Below are 21,507 nucleotides of genomic sequence, written 5' to 3'. Positions count from 1 at the left end.
CCTATGTATGACTGTTAGACAGTGATACATGGTACACGGAGAGTAGGCTGTTCTCACTTCCTCCCCACCAATGCATGACTGTTAGACAGTGATACATGGTACACGGAGAGTAGAATGTTCTCACTTCCTCCCTACCTATGTATGACTGTTAGACAGTGATACATGGTAGACAGAGAGTAGGCTGTTCTCACTTTCTCCTCACCTATGCATGACTGTTAGACAGTGACACATGGTACACATAGAGTAGGCTGTTCTCACTCCCTCCCCACCTATGCATGACTGTTAGACAGTGATACATGGTACACGGAGAGTAGAATGTTCTCACTTTCTCCCCACCAGTGCATGACTCTTAGACAGTGATACATGGTACACGGAGAGTAGGCTGTTCTCACTTCCTCCCCACCTATGCATGACTGTTAGACAGTGATGCATGGTACACGGAGATAAGGCTGTTCTCACTTTCTCCCCACCTATGCATGACTGTTAGACAGTGATACATGGTACACGGAGATAAGGCTGTTTTCACTTCCTCCCTACCTATGCATGACTGTTAGACAGTGATACATGGTACACGGAGATAAGGCTGTTCTCACTTCCTCCCCACCTATGCATGACTGTTAGACAGTGATACATGGTACACGGAGAGTAGGCTGTTCTCACTTCCTCCCCACCTATGCATGACTGTTAGACAGTGATACATGGTACACGGAGAGTAGGCTGTTCTCACTTCCTCCCTACCTATGCATGACTGTTAGACAGTGATACATGGTACACGGAGAGTAGGCTGTTCTCACTTCCTCCCTACCTATGCATGACTGTTAGACAGTGATACATGGTACACAGAGAGTAGGCTGTTCTCACTTCCTCCCCAACTATGCATGACTGTTAGACAGTGATACATGGTACACAGAAAGTAGGCTGTTCTCACTTCCTCCCTACCTATGTATGGCTGTTAGTCAGTGATACATGGTAGACAGAGAGTAGGCTGTTCTCACTTCCTCCCTACCTATGTATGGCTGTTAGACAGTGATACATGGTAGACAAAGAGTAGGCTGTTCTCACTTCCTCCCTACCTATGCATGACTGTTAGACAGTGATACATGGTACACGGAGAGTAGGCTGTTCTCACTTCCTCCCTACCTATGCATGACTGTTAGACAGTGATACATGGTACACGGAGAGTAGGCTGTTCTCACTTCCTCCCCACCTATGCATGGCTGTTAGACAGTGATACATGGTAGACAGAGAGTAGGCTATCCACTTTCTCCCCACCTATGCATGACTGTTAGTCAGTGATACATGGTACACGGAGATAAGGCTGTTCTCACTTCCTCCCCACCTATGCATGACTGTTACACAGTGATATATGGTACACAGAGAGTAGGCTGTTCTCACTTCCTCCCCAACTATGCATGACTGTTAGACAGTGATACATGGTACACAGAAAGTAGGCTGTTCTCACTTCCTCCCTACCTATGTATGGCTGTTAGTCAGTGATACATGGTAGACAGAGAGTAGGCTGTTCTCACTTCCTCCCTACCTATGTATGGCTGTTAGACAGTGATACATGGTAGACAGAGAGTAGGCTGTTCTCACTTCCTCCCTACCTATGTATGACTGTTAGACAGTGATACATGGTACACGGAGAGTAGGCTGTTCTCACTTCCTCCCTACCTATGTATGGCTGTTAGACAGTGATACATGGTAGACAGAGAGTAGGCTGTTCTCACTTTCTCCCCACCAGTGCATGACTGTTAGACAGTGATACATGGTACACGGAGATAAGGCTGTTCTCACTTCCTCCCTACCTATGTTTGACTTTTAGACAATAATACATCTTACACGGAGGGTAGGCTGTTCCCAAAACACCCACCCCAAGCTACTGCTTTTAGTGCATGTAGTTTATGGTGTTGGGTTTATTCACCTTCTCCCCTCGAGCCAACCTTATTACTTCCCATCACAAGACAAATAACATAAACAATATGACTTATTAAACAACTTCTTTAATGTTCTCGTAATAGGTGATGTTTAACTGACCAGTGATATGTTATAACTAACAATAAATAAAGTTAAACTTACCACCAAAGTATTAAACATGTAAAGACTTCACTAAACATTTACCTTATTTTAAATGCTTACTTGCTTCAATATCATACTCAATTTCAGAATGAAAACCCAAGGTAATTTCTCAAGACAAAGTTGATGTGAAATCCCACTTTTTGGATGACCCAATGACCAGGTTTGTTATTGTACCTATTACTAACCTTTGACAATTGTAACATAATTACATAAATATAATGTCTTTCAAAGCTTAAATGTAACTGTTATTCCTGCAAAAAAAAAAAAAAAACCTGCCCACCAAACTCCCAAACTTTTAGATTTCTTTGACTTACTATATGGGACATTTCATAGTCTAAGTCTGGGTCCAAATCTGCAAATCAATTCATGTTGCCAATGGGTGGTATATATGTTTAATATGTGGAATGTGGTGAAGAATGTAATTATAATATGACCAACTTCAAAAAATGATAACTGTGCCTGTGTGTGTTAAGCGCAACAATTGGTGATTTATGTGCACATGTTTATCAGTGAAAAGTTTTTTGTTTCAAACCAAGGATAGTTTATTGTAAATTGCAATATTGTGTTTAATTTTCTGATATCAAAACAAGAAATGTTAGATTACAGAGTGTGTAAGCCCTCAGTCAGATAGTACTAGCAAGCACCCTTATCTGAAAGAGTTCCTAGATAGGAACTCTGATCTGACAGTACTACAAACGCCCTCTATGGGAAGCAGAGCCGTATATACGGCTCTGATGGGACAGTACTTCATAAGCCCTCTATGGGACGGTACTACATTAGCCCTCTAAGGGATGGTATTACAAACGCCCTCTATAGGACAGTATTAGTATATGCCATATATCAGACAGAATAAGCACTACCATATTGGTCAGTACTAGTACGTACACTATCCACTATCGGACAACTAGTACATGCCCTCTGTTGGACGGTACTACGTACGCCCTCTATGGGACGCAGAGCCGTATATATGGCTCTGACGGGACAGTACTACATACGCCCTCTATAGGATGGTACTTCATACACCCTCTATGGGATGGTACTACGTACGCCCTCTAAGGGATGGTACTACAAACGCCCTCTATAGGACAGTATTAGTATATGCCATATATCAGACAGTATAAGCACTACCATATTGGTCAGTACTAGTACGTACACTATCCACTATCGGACAACTAGTACATGCCCTCTGTTGGACGGTACTACGTACGCCCTCTATGGGACGCAGAGCCGTATATATGGCTCTGACGGGACGGTACTACATACGCCCTCTATAGGATGGTACTTCATACACCCTCTATGGGATGGTACTACGTACGCCCTCTAAGGGATGGTACTACAAACGCCCTCTATAGGACAGTATTAGTATGCCATATATCAGACAGTATAAGCACTACCATATTGGTCAGTACTAGTACGTACACTATCCACTATCGGACAACTAGTACATGCCCTCTATGGGATGGTACTACATACACCCAGTATTGAGGCAGTACTAGCCTATGCTCTACATCAGACAGTACTACTAGCCAATGGCCTCCATCACACAATACTTTATCGCCCAGTATCAAACAGTACCAGAATGGAAGAATGGCATTATAGGATGCTATAAAGTAATTATGACATGTACCAGGAGGTTTGTCATTATTTTGAATACTTTATGAGCTTATTTGATTACAGCTTGATCTAGCAATCTCAGAGTACAAACGAAACTTATTATGCTACTTCTACACATTGTAAGTGATTACACCACTTAAATTATGTTCTAGATGTACTTTTTATTTGATGTAACATATCTGAAGAAATAACCAATCTATAAGTAAAATCTTTGGCAACTCTGGACTCAATATTTCAAGATATTCAAGATATTTGGTAATCCCTCCTCCTGCAACAAACGATGAGTACGATAATTTTTACCCTAAATAGAGAAAAGTAATTTTAGAGGAAATTTAAGCTAGGAAAATGTTGATTTTGATCACAGTGATTGATCCCATTGACACCGCTGTATTTTCCTTCATAATGTTACAACTTATGATTAATAAAACAATAGCATTAATAATTTCCTTCTTAAGAAGAAAAGTCCACAATGGTAAAGCAGGCAAAGAGAGCACTACATAATTAAGCATTATCAATGTGGAAGACAACATTGCATCTATCTCCAATCTTCGAGAAACATGGACCCTCCACCTCCAAAATGTAGTCTTCTAGGAACATGGACCCTCTACCTCCAAAATCTAGTGTTCTAGGAACAAGGACCCTCTACCTACAAATTCCAATCTTCTAGGAACACGGACCCTCTACCTCCAGAATCTAGTCTTCTCGGAACACGGACCTTAAAGCTACTGCTGGTGACACCGTTTGTCCTACTCACCAAACCATGTAATATTTACACAATTCAACTCAATACTACTCAATCAAACCTTTAGAGATCTATGAGGTCACAGTCATGTGACTGCCGCTAAAAAGTTACTCACCATTTAGTCCAATATAGAATTTCTTTTGTCTCCAACTATATTTAATATAATTTACTATTTTGGTTTTTGATTTGCAAATCTTTTGAAGTTCCTTAATTCAGCGTTCCTATGTAGATTCTTTTTTGGGGTCGTTCTGTTTTATTCATACTTTTAATCTACCTTATGAAGAAGCATTTCATCTTCAATAATACACACATAGTACACACAATACACACATAATACATACAGTAACATCAGTGCATGGGTTTGTATCGCCTCTAATCTGTTTCTTGGTTTCACCTTCAGACTAATATTAATTATATCAACTTTAAAATTTTACAGAAAACTAGAATTAATTTAAAACTTAGTAATTGAAAAAAATCTTCAGCCATCATAATGGTGATCTTTAGAATTTGACAACTTGAGCAACATTGTAAAATACTTATTTCCGTTCCAATAAATTCATCATTTTGCTTTACACGTTCTTAAATTCATCAAATATAAAATTGACTCCAAAGCAATTTGCAGCCAAATGCCAAATTACTCACTTTTGTGGGGTAGAGGAATTTGAACACATGCAGAAAATTGTTGATTTAGAATTAGTTAGGAAAAGGAGTAAGTTGTCATTGATCTGTAAAAGTTAAATTTTTAAAAACACAAGTATACACTTCCATAATTTTCTCCATTTTGTTGACACATTTAAGTTACAAGCAATTCAATGTTTCTTTTTCTTTAAGTGTTAAGGTCTGTAAAATGATAGTTTGATAGCAGTTTAAAATACCTCTGTAATAGAATGGAATGAAGATTTTACTTGTAAAGTCCTCTGACCAAACTCACTCTTGCACATCATTGCTGACAAATCCTAGATATTAAGTACCTCACTATTAGCACATCTCACATTGAATGGTATTTGTAAAATGTATAGTTCACTGTGAACACCATTTCTAACCTCATTGGATTGGTCACACAACAGCGTGAATGGTCTTTGTAAAATGAAAAGTACACTGTGAACACCATTTCTAACCTCATTGGATTGGTCACACAACGGCGTATTGTCATGCAGCAGCACCATATAATACACCATATTTGATGTAACTCTATGATTCACTGCAAACATCCTTCTCCATGTGACTAGTCACAGTGAACACTAAACTGCTATTTAACTGTGTACAGCAACCATAGTGAACACCACTCATTATATTAATTCATCGTTCACATTGAACACCATTCAACATGTAACCAGTCACAGTAACCATTGGCTTCCAAGTAACTAAGGAATTCCCAGTGAACATCACTCTTCATATTCGTATAGTCACAACTGTGTCGTTTACAATGTACACTGTGCTCCCAGTCCCTGCTCAGCTGCAGTTAAGGTCCCCAATCTCTCGTGAAGATCTTGCAATCATTACGAGAATTCCATTATTACGAACGGCAAACTAAATCACAGCCCGCAAAGCTGGCTGAGAGGCAAGTAAAAGGCAACCGATTGTCAGTTATCATTATGTCACATGGTTGGTCACATGGTTGTTCACATTGTTGGAGGTGTGGTTGACTCTGATGAGGTTTATTGTCTGACCAGATTGCATACTCCTGAAATTTAATCATAACACCGGTAACAGTCAACTGTGCAGCCTTCATAGTAATCACATATTTAAAGCGAAAATATATTCATTCTACCAAAAGCAAAGACTAGGGAATATATTGATAGTTAATAAAGTAACTTAACTTGTTTCAATGATGTAAATGTTTAAGGATGCATGGATTGAATTTAGTTTTAAACTCTAGATGATTTAGTTTGTGATATCAAAGCTGTATATCCCATTCAGAGGTAACTTTGTTGTACAACTCTAGATTTAGTTTGTGGTATCAAAGCTGTATATCCCATTCTGAGGTAACTTTGTTGTATAACTCTAGATTTAGTTTGTGGTATCAAAGCTGTATATCCCATTCAGATGTAACTTTGTTGTACAACTCTAGATTTAGTTTGTGGTATCAAAGCTGTATATCCCATTCAGATGTAACTTTGTTGTATAACTCTAGATTTAGTTTGTGTTATCAAAGCTGTATATCCCATTCAGAGGTAACTTTGTTGTATAACTCTAGATTTAGTTTGTGGTATCAAAGCTGTATATCCCATTCAGAGGTAACTTTGTTGTATAACTCTAGATTTAGTTTGTGGTATCAAAGCTGTATATCCCATTCAGATGTAACTTTGTTGTATAACTCTAGATTTAGTTTGTGTTATCAAAGCTGTATATCCCATTCAGAGGTAACTTTGTTGTATAACTCTAGATTTAGTTTGTGGTATCAAAGCTGTATATCCCATTTAGAGGTAACTTTGTTGTATAACTCTAGATTTAGTTTGTGGTATCAAAGCTGTATATCCCATTCAGAGGTAACTTTGTTGTATAACTCTAGATTTAGTTTGTGATATCAAAGCTGTACATCCCATTCAGAGGTAACTTTGTTGTATAACTCTAGATTTAGTTTGTGGTATCAAAGCTGTATATCCCATTCAGATGTAACTTTGTTGTATAACTCTAGATTTAGTTTGTGGTATCAAAGCTGTATATCCCATTCAGATGTAACTTTGTTGTATAACTCTAGATTTAGTTTGTGGTATCAAAGCTGTACATCCCATTCAGATATAACTTTGTTGTATAACTCTAAATTTAGTTTGTGGTATCAAAGCTGTATATCCCATTCAGATGTAAAAGTTTGAGCAAGTCATGTCAAAGCCAAACTCTGGAATATTTCTTTAAATTAAAGTGAATTATGGAATAAAAGAGTTTAATGTTTCATATAACAAACATTGCATCATTCCTACTGAAGTCTTGGTTAACTGAAGTCACAGCTAATTCTCTTTCATTTAACAGCTGGCATCACCACATAATGTCAAGGTCCAGGCAAACTGTGACATTGAGAGAAATTACAAAGCATGAATGGCAAGAAAAAACTTATACTTCTAGGTAAGAATAATAGACTAAGAATTGCTAAAACTGCAGAAAATTTGAGATAATTGCTAGTTTCTTACATTTCTTCATCATTGTCTAAATCTTCCTCATCATCATCATCATACTCATCTTCACTCTGTAGTTGTAGGTAAGGATTATCTGATCCAGGTCGAAATCTATACGCAGTGATTAGGAAGAAGGCTAGGGTAGTGGTCTCAAAAAACAGCTCATGTATCCATGAATAGGACGGTGGCAGGCCAGACTGCAAGGAAATTGAACAGTCCATAGCATTAGTCCATAGCATTAACATACAATAATATGACGGATGGGTTTCCAATAGTCATTAGCATTAACAATTAACATACAATAATATGACGGATGGGTTTCCAGCAGTCAATAGCATTAACATACAATATTATGATGGATGGGTTTCCAATAGTCTATAGCATTAACAGACAATAATATGACGGAATAGTTTTCAATAGTCAATAGTAACATACAATAATATGATGGAAGGTTTCCAATAGTCAATAGCATTAACATACAATAATATGATGGAATGGTTTCCAATAGTCATTAGCATTAACATACAATAATATGATGGATGGGTTTCCAATAGTCAATAGCATTAACATACAATAATATGATGGAAGGGATTCCAATAGTCATTAGCATTGACATACAATAATATGATGGAATGGTTTAATAGTCAATAGCATTAACATACAATAATATGATGGAATGGTTTAATAGTCAATAGCATTAACATACAATAATATGATGGAATGGTTTAATAGTCAATAGCATTAACATACAATAATATGATGGAATGGTTTAATAGTCAATAGTATTAACATACAATAATATAATGTAAGGGTTTCCAATAGTCAATAGCATTAACATACAATAATATGATGTAAGGATTTCCAATAGTCAATAACATTAACATACAATAATATGATGGCAGTGTTTTAAGGTGTATATGTTCTCCCATGGTCCATATTATCCATAAACAGTATTATGACAAAGTGCCTGGAAAGAACTCTACACTTTCATATTTTTGAATAGCAAGATAACATACATCTCTACCATATATAGGTAGTCATTATACCCAGTATAGGCTGTGCTTAACATCAGTTCACATAGTTGTTGCCTTCAGTTAGGGTAGTGCTTACCTTTAGTAATAGAGAGATAATTCTTGTAAGGTAAAAATAAGCTACAACCTGGAAGGAAAGCAGAAAAGACATTGAACAGCTATTTGAGTCATGTAAATATGATATGAAACCATACATGAACAAGTATATGTAAAACCATGTCAGGCGCGTAGCCAAGGGGGGGGCAAAGGGGGCAGCCGCCCCCCCTTGAGCATATTTTGAAGAAAATGTTTTAATGTTTTTATGATACCGCTAGTATTTTCAACAGAGAAAATGCTAAGATGCAACTTACAAGGCCTGGGAAGTGCCATTTCCAGCAATCTGGGAGGCATTTTCAGCCAAAATTTTCTGGTACGCTTCGCGCCAACTTGTGGTGGAGCTACGCTTAGATAGTTTGCAATGCCGAATCTACAGTTTTGCCCCTCCCTTGGCAAATTCCTGGCTACGCGCCTGAACCATGTATATTTATACCAAAGATACAGTTTGTAAAACCATGTCTCTCAGTACAGTATGTTTGCATAAGACTTATAGAATGAGGGGGAATGACCAAAGACCAGCTAATATGTGTAATAAGGTTCCATATGACATGTAGAATGACAAAACCAGATAATGTAACCAGACATATCTGTGAGTGACCAAAGAAGGTTACTTTAATGTTGTAACTGGCTTTACCATGTAGTTGAGATAAGCTACTGAGCAATCTCAATGAATAAACAAAACAGGGGGGGAATCTGAATTCTACTCTAATGTTATAGTAGGTTTACGTATTTAGTCAACTCTAAAACAGATACAATTAAATGGCAAGCTGTTCACTGCTATGTAGGGAACAATTTATATAGAGTATGTATTTTGTATAGCAGTTCAATGATTTTGTTCTCATTGAAAGAAATTATAATTAAATACTGAAAATTATTATTTGCTCTGTGTGCGCACACCTTACTATACATCTTTTTTAGTTTATTGTTGTAATAAAGCTGTTTTGCTTTTCAATAAAGTTACTCCCTGTCATGTGCACAAGTCAAAGCTAGTACTCTCCACAAGTCTTCACTCTAGAAAAACATAATTATTACAACAAACAGCATTTATAAATATAGTTAAGGGAATATAGAACCTACCATAATGTAAAACTGTTTAAAAAGGTGAAGCTTTCGTAAGGTGATGGCTACTGATGAAACAAAATAGAAAATGATATGAAAGCAATGTTTGGTATCTTTTTTGATATCTTTAATTATTCCATTTGGTTAGCAAGCTCCATGCTTTTACACCTACAGGCCAAGGTCAAATAACACTTAAGTGTTTACGTGCATAACTTTCATTGAACGGGAGGGCCCAAGAAGTATGTGTGTGTAGCTCACATTTGATTGGCACAGACCTAGCCTTAAATTTTCAAAACTGAAAGTGATGAATATGTTACTTCAACTGCATATATCAGTGTTTAATTAACATAATTTTGTGTTTGTTTTTTTCATTATTTATTAGTTAACACACAGCCAAAAGAACTGAATATGATATCTTCATGACAACACATGGTCTTTTATTTTAAGGCAGATTGTTGCGACTTTTGATTCATTTCTTGATGTTTCAAAACTAAAACTCCATGAAAATGTAGGCGATTAGCTTGACTATTCACAATTTATTTTCAAGTAATGGAAAGTGGACGATTTTGAAAAATTTCTAAAATTTGCAGTTTGCTTGTGATTAGTACTCATGTGAACAGCAGTCTGAGCAAAGAATTGTCGAGATTCAATCAAATTAATTAATTAATTAAAACTCTAAAAGTTTGGTAAAATTGTTGTCCAAATGTAAGGTACGATATTACGGATACCACCAAAAGTCACAACAAAAGTTTGGAATCATTTGTATGTCACAGAGATTTTTTTTATGTATTAAAAGAATGTGTTTTCTTGAAATAATATTTAATGTAACAGAGTGCACATTGATTTGTTAACTCAGTTTGCATTATATTTAATTAGAAACAAGAGGAAAATTGCAAAATATCCAATTAGTTTTTTTGCAAGTGAATTGAACTGTGAAAAGGCATTTGTACAACACACCTTTCTTTATTTCTCAATCAAATGAAAGTTTATAACTACTAATTTTAGTTTGAGTTTATTTGGTGAAATAATGCAATTAGTCTAGGAAAAAGGGGGGTGGGGGTTGGTTGGTTTACATTGATTGAAAATACCATTATTAGTTTCTGTAAAGTTTATTTGGCAACACAGGCAAACCAACAAAATGAAAATTATATCTAGCAAAGTACATTTTTAGTTTGAAAAACTGCAAATCTCAAATTTGAGTTTTCATTAAAAACAATAAAACTGGTAAAACTATGAAGAAACCAAACATGACTGAGCTGATTTTTCTACCTCTTCCAAAAGCATATTTAGTTTTGTTGTTCATAGTTTAGTAATTTTGCAGTTTTTCACTTGCTTGTTTTCTCTCCTATATTACCATGTTTGTCTGTACAAACACAACCGAATAACTTTACGTTTTGGTAGTAATTAGTTCAATTTTTGGCATAAAACCAATAAGACTATCCTCATCTGTCTTACCTTTCCCATCGGTTGTTGCTGCACTTTGAAGATGCCTAATGGACCAGACTACAGGATACATGATTGCTACACAGCATATTATATCCACACCTACAAAGACAACCTTCCAATAGCCGTATTGACTATCACCTTCCTCTGTTGTCTCTGTGATGATGAAAGCCACATTGGCTAAAATCTAAAGGAACAAATAACAGACTAAAGGAATTAAACTTCACTTTCGTACCTCGGATTAACAGCTTCCTCATTGGCTAATTTGCATAAGGCCTAAAGGGGCAGCCTTAGTTTGGCGATCTTTTTCTAACTTTCTGAAAACCTTCGATGGTCAAAGATCAAACGAACGTGCACTGATGGTTGATATGCTCTGTTGGAGTTATCACTTATGACAAAACAGTATTATATTCCAATCAATACTTACTAAAATCAACAGCATCTGGGTGAACAAACATGTTTAAAGCTAGGAATGGTTTGTTTCTCTACAGTTTCACAACATTTTCTGGTGAAGTACATTTACACTGGTGAACAGTTACAACAGGAAATGGCAAAGTTAACGTAGTTAGATCCACAAAAATGACATTCTACACTAGCATGGACTGTAGTACAGATAACTGGACTATTAGTTAGGACTGGTTATGGCTGCTGGTAGGTCTTCAAAACCCTCTAAGATTAGGGCTACCAGACCATTTTAATATCAGAGCATGTTTGTATGCTAGGATAAATCAACTCAAAAACAATGAATTAACTGAATGACATGAGACATTGGACAATTTGTACATTGGGTTATTTTTCATGGCAGTTGGTACATCCTTAGGTGTTGCAGAAAACATTTTACTCTGGCTGGCAAGATCAATTTCATACCCACCTCTGTTGTAAAGGGTTGAAGACAAGAACTACATTGACGCTACCACAGAAATGTTTGACACGTGGACACATGTTGTGTTAAGGTTGTGAGAGGCCTTGGGGGGGGGGTGTGGGGTGGGGGTATGATCCAATATATTGCAACAACACTACAGTACTTAGCCAGTAACACCACATTTCTTACCTGTAATGGAATAACTAACAAAAATATCTTCTTTTCTTTATCTGCTAAGACAGGTTTGATGAAGGCCCAGCCTGAACCGACCAAAGCTAAGGTGCTGAAAAGAAGGGCACCTTTGGTTCTGCAATTATGATCAAACAAAAAGTGCAAATTATTATTCCTTGTATTTTATTGATTATATGCTAATAGTCAGGAGCACACACTGTGCCAGTTCAAAGGGCATATACACAATAACAATCAGTACATTAAATAACTCAGCATTGTATGAAAGAGTGAGACGAAAACATTCCACATATTAACCTCAACACAAATAATACTCCACACAATTAATACTCGATGCATTTAATAATGGTAATACTCTATGTATTTAGTAATGGTAATACTCCATGTATTTAGTAATGGTAAAACTAACTAATTATAATACTAACGAATTTACAAGACAATGGCTTCATACTCATAACTACTTAACAAGAGTTTGTAAGTCACTATTCCATTGGTTGATTTGCCTTTTATACTCACAAGTAAGTAATGTAAAACAAAAGAGCAAATGCCTGCATTGGTGACCCTTCTGTTGCAATGAAGTAATAATCCACCTGTTAATAGAAAACACAATAAATAATAACACCTGTCTGTCTGTCGATCTGTTTGTGTCAGCATCTCTGTCTAAAGATGATACTAGATACAGGCATCATGTCTTAAAACCTCTTTAACATAGATACTATAGATGTTATTGATTGATTGATCAGTGCATGTAACTCAATGTGTTCTTCAGGTATTCTTTAAATCTCTGTATATCATATTTATAATTATATTCTACTTTTCATTAGGTTCACTCCCATTGTTATATTCACTCCCATCATTAGATTCACTCACATCGTTAGATTCACTCACATCATTAGTTTCACTCACATCGTTAGATACACTCACATCATTAGATTCACTCACATCGTTAGGTTCACTCCCATCGTTGGGTTCACTCCCATTGTTATATTCACTCCCATGATTAGATTCACTCACATCATTAGATTCACTCACATCGTTAGATTCTCTCACATCGTTAGGTTCACTCCCATCGTTAGTTTTACGCACATCGTTAGCTTCACTCACATTGCTAGTTTCACTCACATCATTAGATTCACTCACATCGTTAGGGTCACTCCCATCGTTAGATTCACTCACATCGTTAGTTTCACTCACAACGTTAGGTTCACTCACAACGTTAGGTTCACTCACATTGTCAGTTTCACTCACATCATTAGATTCACTCACATCGTTAGGTTCACTCCCATCGTTAGATTGACTCACATTGTTAGTTTCACTCACATCGTTAGGTTCACTCACATTGTTAGTTTCACTCACATCGTTAGGTTCACTCCCATCGTTAGTTTCACTCACATCGTTATGTTCACTCACATCGTTAGGTTCACTCACATTCTTATTTTCACTCACATCATTAGATTCACTCACATCGTAAGGTTCACTCCCATTGTTAGATCTACTCAAAATTTTGGACGTTTTCATCACTATTTATCAAGTGCACAAACCATGCCAAGCTCCTTTATCATATGATATTAACTTACAGAATGAAAGAAGAGAGATAAAGTCTTCAGAAGCACCAAGACAAACATCAAATAATGAATCTTGAAGACGGTTTCTTCATGACGACACAAGAAGACGATCCAGAAGAGGCCGGAGGCGCCAAAGACTATAGACATCAAACCGTAGACAGCAGGGAGAGCCATCTCCCCTGACGGTAGGTAATTAGGCCCAGGGTTCATCTCTGTCAAGCTGACCTAAACAAGAACAATACAAAAACAACCTGAATGTCTGAAACACAGGGATGTGCCCAGGATATCCTGAGTGCCAGTTGTACTGACCGCCGTCCTGGGGTAGGGGTCTAAGTGGAAGGGGGTGTCCCCCTACCCTTTGAAAATTGTTCAATTTTTGAAGGTGCTCAGATGCCAAATGCTGGCACTTGTGTAGCTTTTTAAGCACATAAACAAGTACTAGTTTTGCTACAATTTACATTTTTTGTGTGAAATATATTACGTACCTGCCAAAAGTTATTAGTTTGTTTCAAAGAGATTTTACAAGGGACCGATTGAGAGCTGTAAGTAATGTTTCTCGCATGCGTAACTGATGCATTATAAGTCTGTATGATTTTGGCATAGGCTAGTCCCAATTTATGTTGTAGGTTTTTTAGGAATGTCAGGATTTTAGATGAAAATAGTACTAGACAGGATTCACAAGTTTTAATACAGTGCTGGGCGGTAAATTTTTGTGCTGGGCAGGGCCGCCCAGCGTGGGCACATCCCTGGAAACATGATTCCAGATTAGGAAAAATGTCACCTTAATTTAATTCTTTTTAAAAATTAATACATCTATTAAGTGAGTTTGTAAAGATCCTGGTTTTTAATCACAAACTCTCAAGTTTGGAAATTTGTGAACAAAATCAAATAGGAGAGTAGAAGAGAAGGTGAAATAATTATTCTTTAACACCTTAAATTTTTAACATCGAGGATTTAAGTTCAAAGCTGTCAAAATCCATGAGACTAGCAGGGAGGAAGGTATCTTACATTAGTAAAACTGAATTTATAACCGAACAGCGAGAAAAGTCTCACTGTGATTAAGACAAGCTGACATTAATCTGTTCTTTAAATTATTTCTCATCTCGTTTTGAACCATTTTGCTTGTTTCCCTCGTACTGAAAGCTGCAAGAAACAAATAGAAGGATGAAATATCCTATAACAAACTGCCTGGCTTTATAGGTATGACCTCTTCAATGTTCGCATTGTTCGCTCCTGGTAGGTCGTTTACATTACCATAAAATTTATGTTCTGACTGTACCTCAAAAGAAAATGGTCTCGTTAGATGACAGGCTTGGAAGAACAAGGTATACTGGCCCTCGTCGTTCGAGTCATTCACACAGATGGAAAACTAAGAACGGAAAAACAGTAAACATTTTGTCAGTTATACCACTGGAAATATTTATTTGGTAGGTACTGTAGGTTATCTTCGCAAATGGGTTAAAAAAAGCACAATTTTACTTCAACAATTGGAACAGACAATTTTCTCTCTCGACGACAAAGAGTGATGTACAGGTGCCATGATTCTGTGCTTAAAATTAGAAGACTTAGGTTATGAATGCTACATGCATATAACACCTTGACTCAAAGATGAATTGGGAGTCAAAGATTGTATTCTCTTTCAAGGCCATTTTCATACTGCAGTTAATTGACATTGAACCAAAACAGTAGAAACCTATTACTTGCTGATCAGTAAGTGTGGGGGGGACAAGGGGGGAGGCAAAAAGAGGGGAAAAAAGAGGAAATTTCATGACATTTTGCTAATGTGCCATGACATTGTGTACATGTTGCTCTCTAACTATGGTCATCATATTTTCACAACATAAACTGACATACACCTTCTGTAGGTAACATAATTAATCCAATTAATCAAATATATAAGGCTGATTCTTACCACAGATCCATCAACTGCTAATGGAATATGAAAGCTTGAATCTGTAAGACAGAAAGGAAACACCTTGACTTTAAATATTGTTCTCATGGTTCATATTGCATAGAGTAATGGTAAAAGTTAATTATTTGTTTAATTTCATGTCACCAACCAAGAAATAGCTATTAGCATAATATCAGACTGTGTGTACATTTTACATGTTGTAATAGACTCTGACAAACCAAGAAATCAAAATAGGTCAAAAAATGTTGAATTCTACTTCATCAACTTCTTACAAAATTTCACCATTAGTAGACCAAAGTTAAAAGCCAGTAAAGGTCAGCAATATCCTATAAGGATATTGACAAAAATGTAGAAAAGCTAATTGGATACATACCAGAGGAGTCAATAGGTGGGTCCTTATGTGAGCAGTCTGTACCATTGACTATTATCAAGGAGGATTTGGTACCCACAAAGCTCCTGGATAGATACAAAAGTTATGCTGGATGTTTTTAAGGTTGGCATGGTAACACATGTGATTACAACAATTGAATACATAACTTACGTACAAACTACTGAGACAATGATGAAGTCATTGAACGTCGAGATGTAGCTTTCTCCAACCACTATAGTTTATATTGCAGGACTGAGTTTGCAAGGTTGGTCGGTACTTGTGGACAATAAATGGCCGCTATACTGCTATGACCAGCATGCTTTGATGGTAGTGACCATTGGAAGCCTCACTCTTACTGTTTATACATTACTGTAAACAGCGTTCAACCAAATGCAGTACAAACAACTCACTACATTGATGGATTTACAATACAGTACAGTAGAATCAGATCAAATGTACAATGTTATGACGAAATAACAATTGCAATGTTGAGATAAATGTGAAAGGCATTTGAAACTTTATCTTTCAGCTGAACAAGTTTGTGACGTTCTTACATGAGTGAATGGATTTGGGCAAATGTTTCAAGTTGTGTGTGACAACATATACAGACACAAAAACATTTTGCTTTGCTTGGGGTGGTCATTAGAAAAGTCACTATGATACGATGGTTGACATATGTTTCATTCATTAAAGTCTCAGTACTTGTTTGTAAAATTTAAACTTCAACCTTGTCAGCTTACTGCACTAAAAGCCTAGTAAAAATGACACCGTGCTATGCAATTTTCTATCTATATTCATTATTTTAATTGGCTTATTTGACATTAAAAAATGTGAGCTGCATAAAAATTCACCAGAATTTTTAACGAGTCCGTAGGTTCTACAAACTTCAATCAAAATTTGCAGGCCCAGCCCAACAGATCATGCGCAATTAAATCTCTCTGTTTTGTTTACGACCGTTAGGCCTAGCACTACGTTCACTTTCGTGGCTAGCCTGTCTTAGGTCCATTCTCTTGAACAGTATCTTTCTCTTGGCCTTAAAGATTTAACGATGTAGCTTGCGAAATTGTGTCATTCCCTTTCATTGTAATGAATAAACAGGTGTTTCCAGATGTTTCCTCCATGGAATTGTAAAAGGTGGATGATACAATAAAGGACTGTATTAAAATCTTGATCAGGCCGCATGTGTAGACTGTTTTGTTTACAATTGTGTAATAAACATGCTGGCATGGGCGGTCGCAGTTATTTTAGGGTAAATCGTTTGCACCATAAGGGCAACAGAAAATAGAAAAATTTCTCTCTTTTGATTGCGACAGCTTTTCTCCATTTAACTCACCTAGTCCGAGTGCATTTAAAATAAGAAACATTGAATCTACTTCGGAAGTTTGTTTTCCGAAATTCATCAGCAAACAGGTATTGAGACTTAAAGCTTGACTCAATTTCTGGTTGGACAAGTGGAAAACCTAACCTAACCTAAATTCGGAGTTTTATGAAGGACATTTAGGACGACCAGTTGAATGCAGAATACAGCTGTCGGTACTTAACCACTTCTGTAATAGACAGATCAACATGAACTACATAGAAAGAACAGTTGCTTGTTTACTTCGTTACCATGACAGTGTACACTGACAGCTTACCAAAATGACTAGATCCATTGTATGGTATATTCTGCGAGTATGCGTGCCTTACTTGCAAAGTAATCTAACCGTTTGTCAAACATGCAATAATACTAATCTGAGCTCTTCAGGGTAAACAGTGTTACGCATTCAAAGTGCATATATATACTTACTTCATATCATCGGAAATCGTAAAATTCAGAACCACGTAAGTGCCAGAATCTTCCCATATGCAAATGTCGTCTTCCTGCGGAGATAATTGATTTCTGATCTGTGATGTATTCATTGTTTTATGGTGTTAATGCCATACACTCATTGGAAACTGAACCACAGACACAGATAACACTGAAAGGGCTTTCAAGTATATCTCTCAAGACAACCATGTCAATGTTTAATGTCTGAGCATCTTAAAAAATTAAAGTGCAATAAAGATCTATTGATATTAACTATTTAAATGTAAAAGAAAGCTTTTGTGAGGTCAAATGGTTTGAATTGTACTCACATGGGTGGGAGCAAGGGTTAGGATGCTATGTAAGGTCCCTGAGCCAAAGGTCAATAAAGGGATATATAAGAAATTGTTCTCATCTTCAGAACTAAAATTTAGGGCTTCATGTAAGGGACCTAGTTTTTATATTTTCACTTGGGTCCGACGACTTCGCTCTCGACGCCATTGGGTGTGAGGGCATGACAAGTTACCAATGAACGAAAAGCCAACTGGTTGTTAGCTGAGTATGTAGGCCTTGATACAAGACTGTAACCCTTCAATTGTTAACCTTTTTTCGATTCTTTGGTTTCACTCACCCCAGACAGCGCATTATCTTTGAAACGGTCACCAATACCAGCTTTCTTCTCCAGGACGAACACATATTTCTCCTCCAGAGGATTTTGTACTGTAATTTTAGAGATATTAATTAAAAGTTGACCACCAGCCAAATATCCAAAGGTAGACAAGTGAACCTTTCGGTCTTCATTTATTTCCTGTGAGAAAAAAATTGAGTAGATGCCTGTTAATTGTTTAATAAGGTAATTTATGAAGGATGAGAGTTAAGTTATGGCAGGGTTGTATTATTTGACAAAAATAGATATTTTGCCACCAAAATATTTCATCCTGGCATTGAATGTAAAAGAGGTGAACTAATTTACTGAGGGTGTGGAAAGATATTGTTACCTAGTCTACTAGTCCTAGCTTTCCTTGTATGAATCAAGGCTTTGCCTGCAATGATTGTAATGGTGTTAGCCTGTAATCATTAAAAATTTGTAATGGTAGCCTTTAACTAGGTTAGAGAACAGTGATTTAGCTTAGCAGTAAGAACTCTGGACTTATCTGTTAGAATGGTTTTCATTTGTTATTAAAACAACTTGAAAATGTTTCTTCTGTCAATATTGGAACAGCATTACAGAAGTAATGATAAGAAATTTTGAGAACCTCTCACATACTGGATGATGATGTTGACTGGAAATCCTGGTAACAGGAATGGATGCGACAATAAGCCTATCATTATGCCAGAGAACGCTTGATATCAGATGATCTTCATTGCGGTTATGACATACATAGTATTTTATATACAAGATGCCTTGGGGAAATACCGAATTAGCCCTAAGCTATGGCCTAGTCTATTGAGGGTAGTATAGGCTAGGTCCTGTGTTATTCCAGCAGTTAAATTTAAATGACGGCTGCAACTTTAAAACAGTTTTATGTCTACGATAATATTGGCATGTGTGCTTCTGAGTTCTGGTTGAACTTGTTATGCCTAGCTTAAGTTAGGTTGAGGACTTGCTAGCAAGGGTACATTATAGCCTTGAACCAAATGGGCCTAGACGGGGGCCGTGTCATTCCGCCATAGAAAATGTGCTCTTTCCACCGTTGAAAAAGTGCCATTCCGCCATGTTACTCCAATGGCGGTAAGGCATTTTTGTATGACAGAAAAAGGACATTATGGTGGGTGCACTGTAGGCCTATATGCACCGTATATTGCTTCACTTCACACTACCTTACCTAGGCTCGCAAAATCCACAAAATCGGTCATTTAAGTCAACAATCAGAATATATAGGTCTAATTAATTCCACTATCTATATGATATATTTAAAGAAAGTGTATTGACTCATACGAAATTAAAATTGAAACTATTCAATCAACATGTCCATTTTTAAGACTGTGTATCTGTTTCCCAATCTTGTCTAAACTACAATTCAGTCTATCCAGCGAACGGTCACATTTGAAGACAGTGTACCTATCCTTCCCGAGAATCAAAGAAAGTGTCACCCATACATTCCTGTGCCAGATCCATTCCTAAAATGTACCATTCAGCCATAGGTTTTGAGCCTTTCCGCCATGGCGGAAAGGATCGAAACTTACGGGGGAATGGTATAGCGGTATGTACCTATGGCAGAATGGCACTGGAACAGTACTTAACCCAAACCTAACCCCACTGCAGCACAACCCTCAATAGTGACATTTCTGTGGAATTCAAGTCTAATCCCTAGCTTTCCGATGTATCGAAAGGCCTAGAATTATGATAAGTTTAACTTCTTTTAAAATATATCCCAACTGTTAGGCCTAGGCTGGACATAAATATACAGCAGCCTAACTTAAGTCTAGCCTAGCCCTATTCAGTGTGCATTAAGCCTAGGTGTTACTTGTTGTTAGGCCACATATTGGGATAATATTATTCACAACGGAAACTAGTGATCATGTGTATGTATTTACGTTTGAAACAAATATGTCACGTTTCCTTCCATAGACATCGGAAATACAAAGAAGACAAAAAATCAGACGGAAAAGTGTCATGTTCGGAGATTTCCCTTCCATGATAGTGTTGACTTTCTCCCTAACGTTATCGTAGTATTGACATGGGCCTACACATCGTACCACCGGCTGCACAAGCTCATCTGTACGAAAAGTTCCAACACAACAGTCTTGTTGTTGCGAAAGGACATGTTCAATAAAATGTTTACTGGGTGTACCCCCTCTATTTTTGAAAGTGACGCATTGAGTACATAGTGTTTGTATCTTTGTACACACATAATGAATCATAATTTTAACTGGGAGAAGGGAGGGGGGTTGGGGTTACGGATAGAGTTCGGTGGTCGAGTGGTTGCGATAGACAAAGCGCAAAACATGTACATTTTAAAATATAATAAAAAAATCTGAAGTCCCTTCCTTGACGCTCTCTGAATTTGTATCGAATGTAATTGTCAAATCTTCAATCTTTCTGAATACGCAAGGCCAATGCCTCGCGCAACACCTACCAAACATATACATGGAAGACCTAGCCATATTTGATCTCAACGCCTTTGCTTTCTTCCTGGTATCTAACTTTGCAAAATAACTTTGTGGAATTTAGAACCTTAATTTAAAATTGATTTACCCTTCGATGTATTCGAACTCCAAAATCTATATATAACAAAAGTTTAACTCAAATCAAAGGAAGAAATTTTTGTCAAGAAAACATTAACATCGTTGCCACCATTGGCTACCAACCTTGATTTAAGCTGCGATTGTAAACTATTGGTATTGTGGTCAGGTGGTATCTTATCCTATCATAAGGATTGGTTTGCCCCGGAAGCGCGGAGGAGAGTTTTCAAAACATTCTTGCGAGATTAAAGGGTAAAATCCCAAATATCTTGTTTTATCGTGGCTTAATGTAAACAGCGAGTAAGAAAATAAATTGACTGCAGGAATGTGCTAAATTTAACCTATACAGATAATATACATGTCATTTGCCTTTGTTGTAAAGGTCTGAGAAACTCGTCGAGATCACATGAGAACGTTGACGAGGGCTGTTTCCCACTCTTTCCCTCTCTCTACTAGTTATATA

The 21,507-nt window shown here is 36.9% G+C and overlaps 2 protein-coding genes across 4 annotated transcripts in view; one reads left to right on the top strand and one right to left on the bottom strand.

Moving 5' to 3' along the window:
- Positions 1–1,983: 1,983 nt before the first annotated feature.
- Positions 1,984–21,327, bottom strand: LOC139963699 (protein GPR108-like). 3 transcript variants are annotated; one of them, XR_011791727.1, is made up of 15 exons: positions 20,397–20,589; positions 18,490–18,666; positions 17,862–17,935; positions 16,079–16,161; positions 15,706–15,746; positions 15,073–15,162; positions 13,806–14,018; positions 12,745–12,818; positions 12,229–12,346; positions 11,190–11,364; positions 9,753–9,802; positions 8,659–8,706; positions 7,564–7,745; positions 3,607–6,119; positions 1,984–3,576 (listed from the first exon to the last, which is right to left on the bottom strand). XR_011791727.1 is itself a non-coding variant. In XM_071964761.1 (14 exons), the coding sequence occupies exons 3-14, from the start codon at positions 17,864–17,866 to the stop codon at positions 6,029–6,031; spliced, it is 1,170 nt and encodes a 389-aa protein (XP_071820862.1). In that variant the 5' UTR covers positions 17,867–17,935; positions 18,490–18,666; positions 21,171–21,327; the 3' UTR covers positions 1,984–6,028. The 3 variants fall into 3 exon arrangements, 2 of the variants coding, with proteins under 2 accessions (XP_071820862.1, XP_071820861.1); XM_071964761.1 differs by lacking the exon at positions 20,397–20,589 and adding an exon at positions 21,171–21,327 and having other exon boundaries at positions 1,984–6,119; XM_071964760.1 differs by having other exon boundaries at positions 1,984–6,119.
- Positions 13,850–21,507, top strand: part of LOC139963692 (fibroblast growth factor receptor-like) — a 55,821-nt gene continuing 48,163 nt past the window's right edge. Inside the window, exon 1 of the mRNA XM_071964736.1 lies at positions 13,850–13,978. The gene's annotated coding sequence lies outside the window, so the exon portion shown is untranslated. The remainder of the gene's footprint in view (positions 13,979–21,507) is intronic.

The sequence above is a fragment of the Apostichopus japonicus genome, chromosome 22 (genome assembly GCF_037975245.1).
Source record: "Apostichopus japonicus isolate 1M-3 chromosome 22, ASM3797524v1, whole genome shotgun sequence".
Classification (NCBI taxonomy): domain Eukaryota; kingdom Metazoa; phylum Echinodermata; class Holothuroidea; order Aspidochirotida; family Stichopodidae; genus Apostichopus; species Apostichopus japonicus.
Note: the sequence above shows the minus strand (reverse complement) of the source record. Positions and strands in the feature narration are given on the sequence as shown.

Coding starts and splice junctions, on each gene's coding strand:
- LOC139963699 (XM_071964760.1), bottom strand. CDS start 20,498: ATGGAAGGGAAATCTCCGAACATGACACTTTTCCGTCTGATTTTTTGT. Junction 17,936..18,489: donor AAGATAATGCGCTGTCTGGG/GTGAGTGAAACC, acceptor TTATCTCCGCAG/GAAGACGACATTTGCATATG. Junction 6,120..7,563: donor TTAGACAATGATGAAGAAAT/GTAAGAAACTAG, acceptor ATTAAATTTCAG/GAGTATGCAATCTGGTCAGA.